Source organism: Prosopis cineraria, unplaced genomic scaffold (genome assembly GCF_029017545.1).
Source record: "Prosopis cineraria cultivar Desert tree isolate PC_DT_omini unplaced genomic scaffold, ASM2901754v1 PC14, whole genome shotgun sequence".
Taxonomy (NCBI): Eukaryota; Viridiplantae; Streptophyta; class Magnoliopsida; order Fabales; family Fabaceae; genus Prosopis; species Prosopis cineraria.
In genome coordinates this window covers 2,996,119-3,004,688 of record NW_026555345.1, presented here as the reverse complement: position 1 = coordinate 3,004,688, position 8,570 = coordinate 2,996,119, and the positions used below count along the sequence as shown (strand labels likewise).

General features: G+C 33.5%; 1 protein-coding gene across 2 annotated transcripts; it reads left to right on the top strand.

The window, feature by feature from the left end:
• Nucleotides 1–1,776: 1,776 nt before the first annotated feature.
• Nucleotides 1,777–7,452, top strand: LOC129292152 (ceramide synthase LOH2). 2 transcript variants are annotated; one of them, XM_054929685.1, is made up of 6 exons: nt 1,777–2,163; nt 4,052–4,260; nt 4,898–5,053; nt 5,806–5,991; nt 6,080–6,258; nt 7,062–7,452. In XM_054929685.1, exons 1-6 carry the CDS (start codon nt 2,047–2,049, stop codon nt 7,079–7,081), a joined length of 867 nt encoding a protein of 288 aa, XP_054785660.1. In that variant the 5' UTR covers nt 1,777–2,046; the 3' UTR covers nt 7,082–7,452. The 2 variants fall into 2 exon arrangements, with proteins under 2 accessions (XP_054785660.1, XP_054785661.1); XM_054929686.1 differs by lacking the exon at nt 1,777–2,163 and adding an exon at nt 2,240–3,641.
• Nucleotides 7,453–8,570: the final 1,118 nt, after the last annotated feature.

Sequence of the window (8,570 nt, the reverse complement as noted above, 5' to 3'; positions counted from 1 at the left end):
TGCTCTAGCGTCTATATGATTGTATCTTAACTCTCCCAAGCTTCATCTGTCTATCCAAAAAAAAAAAAAGGAGAAAAATGTCTCATTGTCAATATACACCATTCATTATTCATGTATAGACATTTCAACCATGACTCCAAGTATGATTAGCTATGATGTCAACACAACCCACAATCACTTACACGCCACTCTACAGCCCGCGTGCCTTTGGCTTCCTATATCTTCTTTGCGTAACCTATTTAATTTATTCACCAGCACAACTCAATCATTATCACAAACCTGTAATGTATTTCACACACACACACATGCGTATTTTGTACAGTTGATCTAATCTCAGTCAATCATTTTTTCACAGCTTGTATAATTATTATCACTGCACTATAATAACATATATATCCAAAGACATCCGATGTATGGTTTTCATTGAGTGAAAGAAGCAAGGTGGAGAACTCAAACATTATATAATATCTCGTTTCATTCAAGAATAACGAGATTGACACATTATTTTAGAAAATTCTCATGTTAAATACTTTTCTAAGAAGAAAATTCAAATACATAGTGCTCCTTTTGTATCATTTTATAAAACATGTTTAAAAGTAATCTAGTATTTCAAAATAAAGATATTTTAAAAAAAAATTTTTGTTAATACCAAATCATAATTTTACTACCCTTTAAATAAATTTATTTTCCTCTTTTTCTTATTAATCAAGGATATTTTTAAAATTTTATAGACAAATTAAAACTATAAACTATATTTAACAAACTTCATTTATGCATATAATTTTATAAAAATATCTTATAAATTAGGAAGAATAACAATAAAGTTTGAAAAAGATACATTAATGATAATTAAATTCTCAATAAAATTTTTTATAGAATAAATTGTAAGTATCAATTGAATAATTATAAATAAAAATTTGAATTGCAAACTAATTGTTATATTTAAAATTTAAATATCATATTTATAATAAATAATTTTAAATTTGTAATTGTTTATATGATATTCATAACTGATTTAAAAAAAAATTATCAAGAAGCTAACTACTATTAGTTTTTTCTTTTGAAAATTAATTATGATTCTCTCTATAAATTAAATCAGAGTAACATTGCATGTATCTATATATATATATATATATCTCATAGAAAAGTCAAACTGTGGTTTTAAAATGTTTCTAAACCTCTATATCTGAACTGTTTAATCGCAATATGTATGTACACTCACTCCGAATTAAAATATAAAATATTAACAATTAATTTATGATTTAAAAATATTAATTAAAATTTTAATTTTTTTTAAAAAAATTTATATCCTTTAAATCAAACCTTCATTATTTATTTTATATAAAAGTATTGATAATAATAATTAAAATTTTAATGTATGAATTTTTTTAAAAAAATAATAAATAAATAAATATGATAAAAAAATAATTATAAAAGTTATTTAATATTTTATATTTTAAATTAAGTAATGTTTTTAGAAGGTGTTTTATATTGTAATTGAGGTGAAATAATTTTTATTATTATTGTTAATGAAGCAACCGGATGTCTGATCACAATTGGTTTATAACTTTATACAATGTCATACTATGTCATGAAGGAAATTCATGAAACAGTTGGTGGGAACCGGAAGCTCAAACAACGATGCTAAGCCCACGGGCAAGTAATTGCCACGTGTAATAAGAAAAGCGGGACCCACATATCGGCCGCTCGAAGTAAGTTTGAGATTCAAAGATATTCGGAGAAATAAATAAAGCGGAGAAGATCATTAACCCCAACCCTCGCCATTTCCGTTGCAACCTCCTTCACTCGCACACACTTTCTCTTTCTCTCTTTCCCTCCTTTCTTCTCTCTTTTTCTCTCTCTGCATTCTGTTACCAGCGTCACAAATTCTTCTCTCTCCTCCTTCCCTCTGCGAATTAGGGCAAATTAGATCTCTCAAAAGTCGATTCCATGAGAATCCTTCGTTTCAATGGCTGATCTTCGCCACTAGTTCAATTCCCGATTGAAGTGGTCTTCCTCTAGCTCTGGTTCCAGCTCTAGTATCGCATGGATTCCATTTCGACTCATAATGGCAGACCAAGCGCTTGGCATTTCCACATCGCGATCTATTTTGCCATTGGCTTCGTTGTGGCAAGAATCTTTCTAGACAGATACATCTTCAGAGTAAGTTTCTTTCGTTTTCGACGTCCCGAGCTCTATTGGATTCTTGGAACTAGTTTCTCCCATTGCCTGAACAACTCTGTTCTTGATTCTTTCTGTTTTTCCATGTATTTTGAACATTTTGAATTCCACATGGGCATTTTCTTTTTAAATGTCTTAATGTGGTGGATCATATCTTGCTTCTTGCGTTTTCCATCGAGAACCTTAGCTCTTCTTCCTATTGTTTCTTTTATTCCTTTCCTTTTATCCACATGAATTCCTGCAAGCAAGAGTTGCAGTTTCTTAGAGTTTAATCGAATTAAGCCGGCGGTTTAAGGATCTTTAAGTAGACCTGTCAACTACTCTATAGAACCGGTCATTCTTCTCATGTTCATTGTTCAGTAATTTCTTTATATTTTCGGCTGCTTCATTACTGTTAGCCAGTGAGAGGTTAGCGTGAGCCATGTAAAGGCCTGGAAGCTGTAAATGACTGTTACATCCGGAAGGTTTGGGTGACACTTTGTTATGCAACTTTCTTTTATACCGTTAAAGAAGATAGAATTCTTACAGAGTTATAGTGGACATGTTTTTTCATTGAAACATGTTGGACTCAAGAAATTATCATCTTATCCGGATTGACACAACAATGCTAGAAGATTATCCTATATGGAAGGATATCAACGCTTTAATTTATGCAGATTTCAAGACAGAGCAACATGCTAGTATCAGGAAAGACAACAAAAAAAGACAGACATTAGGGATAGGAATCATATTGGAAGCTGATCGCATTTGTTCCCGGATAACATTGACGTATCGTCAGTCTACTGTAGCTAAACATCGTCAAGTCTGAAGATAATTATATTCTGAATGCAGTAGCTAATAGGAATTATGTTACTATTCAACAGTACATATGACGATTATTCTGATAGGGTTTCTTGGTTAGCACCTTTGGTTGCAGGCATTAATGCAGTTACCCACCAGATCGTGTCAAACTTGTTATTGAACAAGTTCAAAAGTCCATATGAATTTCAAATTCCTCTTATGTTGATAGGAGTGAGCATATCCACTCTATGTAGATTTCGAGCCCTTCCCATTCTTGTTTTACTCCTTCTACGTGTAAAAAATGTTCTTAGCTTTTCTAGGATAGTATACTTGTTCTGTTCTTTCCGTTGTCTGTGAATAGTTGTTGATTTTATTGTTCCTCACACTTTTGAAATGCCAGTTTCCAACATTGTGGTTGTTGAATTAGTGGATCTTTCTTTTCACTCACCCCCATCTCTTAATATTTCCGGTTTGGCCCCTCTTCTTTTCAGGAATGACAATGGTTTGGTTGTTTAACGTTTTCATCTTTTCTTAGCTTGAGTAACACATGCAATTTTTTTGGTTTGTAGACTTTAGTTTTTATCTTTTGAATAAACCAAAGAGCAAAAAAGAAAAAGTGCACCTTTGTTGATAAAAAGGGCTAAAGAAGAATATTTCCAGCCCACAATATATGGAGAAAGGTAATGTGAGCTGAATATATTTCAGTTAAAAGAAGTATCTATCTTTGTCTTTATAGTGGCAGGGCTTAAACAAATGGCTTTCATTTTCAACATATGTTTTCTTAGTCAAGCCAACACCATATTTTAGGAAAATCCCATAATGACTTATGAGGTTGCATGTTCCATGTTTTCTATCTATGCACATGACAAATGATGATAAAACAATATTTATAGAAACTTGGAAATTTTCTGAATGCTTCTTTCTTTCATGTTGTGTGTATGGATTTTCTTGGTGGCCTGTGGCACAAACATTTATGCAAGCTATTTTCATTTTTCTTCTATTGTTGAATTTTTTAATCATAATATAATGTAACCATGTAACTTTATTCAAATGCCTTTTAATTCCTTTGTTTGTTGCTTGTTGCTTACAGTGGTTGGCCATCAAGTTGTTGACCAAGGGTCGTGGTCGTTTAAGGATGAATAAGGCAACACAATCAAAGATTGTCAAATGCTCAGAATCAATGTGGAAACTAGCCTACTATGCTACAGTGGAATTTTTTGTTCTTAATTTCAATTACCATGAGCCCTGGTTCAGAGATATAAAATTATACTTCAATGGCTGGCCAAATCAAGAGTTGAAGTAAGTAATTATAGTGTAGCTTGATGAACAAACATCCATCTCCGCAATAAAAGTTTTATTCCATATCCAAAAGAGATTCATCTTTCACTTTCGTATGCAGACATCCCCATTGTCCTTCACTTTCATCATTAATATTCTTGATCTACAAAAATTTTTATGCCTGTCATCTTGTCTATTCTATACTGAATTGTCAATGCTGCTGTCATACAATGCATAATATGGAAACTTGGGTTAAAAAGCAAACAACTTGGATGGCAATATCGTAGAGATGAGTTGATGTTTAAGGGAAGTTATAGGAATGTGAGGATTTGGTGTTATTCTGATTTTGGTTTGAACATCTTACAGGTCCCACATATAGTTATTTTGATGTGGATGCATTTCAGTATATGACTAATCAGATATTCCAAGAGTAGTCAAAACAGTATGCAGACATGTGGCTCTTTTCTTTAAATAAACATGCATCTGGCTATTTTGTGTAGTTCACTGACTTCAGTTTTACAGCAATCAATGACTTTCAATCAGAAATTCCTTCGTTCTTCTGGTTGAATGTCATTGATTGGTATTTATTTCAAAGGATGATCAACTATAGTTGTGTTTTTAATCATCATATGGCGTCTTGCTGTATTTCTCATTTCAGGAGTCCACTGAAGATTTTCTACATGTGCCAATGTGGGTTCTACCTCTACAGCATTGCTGCTCTTCTGACGTGGGAGACTCGAAGGAAGGATTTTTCAGTGATGATGTCTCATCATATTATTACTGTTATCCTGATTGGAACCTCATATGTGACAAGGTAATTAACTTTTTTTTTTTTTACTATTACTACATGTGACTTAGTTCTTTTATCAGTTTATGTACTTGTGCATATACTTGAACAATTTATCATGGTGGTTTTTGTTGGACGCCTATTGTTGATTTTCTTTTAGCACAACTCGAAGCAGCTCTATAAATTGTCTATAACTGTCCCTGCCATTAGAATTCTGTCTGAGAGGCAGGATGCTTAATTTGTAGGTCGTTTGAAATTGATAATAATTATCCCTACGCTACCACTGTAGTGTTCTGCACTTCATTTGTTGTGTTCTTTTTATTTATTGTACTGGCATATCCTTTCATGTATATGTTCATTCATGTCACATGGAGGGTTATGTTTGATTGTACTGAAAAGCATCTCCACATCTGATTATTCATGCCACATAACCAGTGTAGAACACGGAATACTGAAGCCTGTACTTGTAGTTGTTGCAACTTTTTAATCCAGGTGGAAGTTTTACGTGATCACCAGATATGTATAACGTTAAGTTTGTAATTTTTGAGTGGTATTGTAAAATTATCATCATCAATAACTAAGCATTTTGGTATTAACAGGGATATTCTCTTATTTTATGTAAAGCATTGTTTTCTTCCTGCTCTTTTTCCCGTTTCTTTTTAGTCTTTTCTAGGTCTTGCATTATGGGTAAATGGATTTAAATAAACAAAATATCAAGACTAGCATTAGCTCAGAGGTAGAGATACAGGAGAGATAAGTGACAGTTGCTGCTTTTACAGATTTTTCAGGATTGGCTCTATAGTCCTTGCCCTCCATGATGCAAGTGACATATTCATGGAAGCTGCAAAGGTTTTCAAGTACTCCGGAAGAGAGTTTTTCGCAAGCGTGTTTTTTGGGTGCTTTGCTATTTCATGGTTAATACTACGGCTAATTTTCTATCCGTTTTGGGTTATTAAAGCGTCGAGGTGTGTTTTCAGTTTTAGTAAATTGATTTCACTTCATTTTGTCTTGGCTGCACTTTCTAATCATCTTTACACTTTATTCTATTTCCAGCTATAACATTCGTGAATGCTTAAACCTTTCAGAGGTTTATCCCAGGTTTCTGTATTATCTCTTTAATACATTGCTCATAATGCTGCTCGTATTCCATATATACTGGTGGATTCTCATATGTGCGATGATCTGGAGACAACTGAAAAATAGAGGAAAAGTTGGTGAGGATATAAGATCAGGTGAATCAATTTCTTCAATTCAGATTCAATATGTCTTTTTTTTTTTGCTTTAGAAATTAATGTATGCTTTGGATGTCTTCCTTTATCGTTGTCATCCTTCGCATATAGTGAAAAAAGTAGAGAAATTTTTTTATCACGAGCTTGAAGTATACAAGTTTATGCAAATGTTTGAAATTTAAAATCCGACTCTACAAATCTTCATGGTTGGTTAACGATGACTTACCTCTTAAATCATCATTCTCCTCGCCTTCTGTGTTTTACTAAACTTGAAAGTAAAACTTGCACTTCTCATAAAATTTGATGTGAGTCTTATTGTCTCTCACTTAAGAATAGTGCGGTTTTCGATGGATTTTAAATTATATATGGATTTATAGATTGTATTTTGACATCATATGCAATATATTGACATAGGCCAGTAACCACAGTAGGTGATTTTTTGAAAACAAAAGGGTAGGGGCTGGGGAAGGTGAAACAGCTTGCCTGCTGCTGGGAGTCCAAAAACTAACTTACGGAATAGGGCATGGTTCCCCATTATTTTGAGAATGCCAGTAGCCTCTTGCCTCTATATATAATAAAATAAAATGGCTCTGAAGTGAGGGAAGAAATGTAATCTTGGGAGCTTAATTAGATCAAGGTGAGGGTCAAGGAAGCATTCTAAAAATTCCTACCCTGTATTCCTTCCTGTTTTTATTCAATGGGAAGTTAATAATATAAGCTGATTTAATTCAATCACTTATTTCTTCTGATAATCTTTGATTTTGCTGAAGTTGGTCCTCAATTCCTTTTTTTTTTTTTTGGTGCAGATTCAGAGAATGACGATTAGATGAATATTTTTGTCTGACAATCTTGAGTGTACTTTGCTATCGCTGATGTTAGCTCTGCAGATGCTGCTTTGACATGTTTGTAGATTTCTTGAATATGGGTTGGTCAATACAGCCATTTGAAGAGGGCTGGAGATTTAGTTTCAATTTTTCATTGGTTACTGGGTAAAAGGAGGTGGGAAGACCGTCCAGCACATTCTGCTTCTTCCATTTCTGCTGTATAAATGATAGTGGCTCCTGTATAATTGTTTTCTTTCAAACAAACCTGCTTAGATTAGTCGGAAGTTGATGATTGTTGAACGATAAACAGCGACAAGAGAATACTAAGTGGGGAAAAAAGAAGAAGAAGAAGCAAATTTTTGCCGTTATTCTACTTCCTCGGTTTATGCTTTTGAGCAATATACCGTAATTTGCGTGCAGCATGGATCTATAATATTTTGGAACGTGCCTTAATTTGCCGTCTAGGTGCGCTAATTACTAATTACTATTAAGTGATGATAATATATGAATTCAACATTTAGGTGAATGAATAAAAAAAGAAAGTCCATGTCTTCCCAATCTCATAAACAGGTCGGAGTATCGTGAACATAGTCTTCCCAATCTCATAAACAGGTCGGAGTATCGTGAACATATGATGGCTTTGTCTTTTTCTGCGTGCAAAACTCTGCGAATTGGTCCGCCGACTGCTATTAATGGGTGATGGGTGGATGTATTCTTTTTTTTTAAAAAAAAATTGACGCTGCCACTATTGGTAAGCAACAGAAACTTTTCATTTTAATTTCTCGAGTTTGAATGTCTCACATTCATTTGATGAATATGATGTTGGCAGCAGCTAGTAATTTTAAATTTGAGTCGTATCAAAAGATATTATGCTAATGAGCCGTCTTGCCATACTAAACTTGTCGCACAACTTTTTTTTAAACTTGAACAGACTTATCTTACAAAATGGTCAGGGGAACATAACAAAAACTAGTAGGAATAAACTCGGACACAGAACAGTGAAGCAGTTTCAGAGAGGAGGAGAGAGAGCCCAAAAACTAGAAGGCTGGTGCAAATTTTTTTGTTTGCATGCAAGCTTTTATGTAACCCAATACCACATTAACTCGTGCATAGGGTAGCGAATCAGCTGTTTTCAACCACGATTGTCATGCGTTCGCATATCTCATACTCAAAAGCTCACTTTTCTTCCAAACCTATTCACTATTCACTAGCCTATTTTCATTCCCTGGATACTTATACCTTTGGAGCTCATTTTATGTGAGCAATGTGAGCCTTATCATTTCAACACATTACTCAATTATTACATGTAATAGCTTGAAAAATAATAATATATAAATATGTATATAATAATAACAATAATAATAAACTAAATAACATGACATCAGATTTTTCCCCACTTCCAATTTTATGTATTCTTGCTCACAGTGCCCCGACTGAGAGGGGAAGAAAATGTGTGCCAAGGGTCCAAAAGCTTCAGGTGCGTTCTTGCTC

Excerpts from the sequence above, each read along its gene's own strand:
- LOC129292152 (XM_054929685.1), top strand. The coding sequence starts at position 2,047 with ATGGATTCCATTTCGACTCATAATGGCAGACCAAGCGCTTGGCATTTC. Across the intron at positions 4,261-4,897 it reads TGGCCAAATCAAGAGTTGAA|GAGTCCACTGAAGATTTTCT; the intron begins GTAAGTAATTAT and ends TTCTCATTTCAG. Across the intron at positions 5,992-6,079 it reads TGGGTTATTAAAGCGTCGAG|CTATAACATTCGTGAATGCT; the intron begins GTGTGTTTTCAG and ends TTCTATTTCCAG.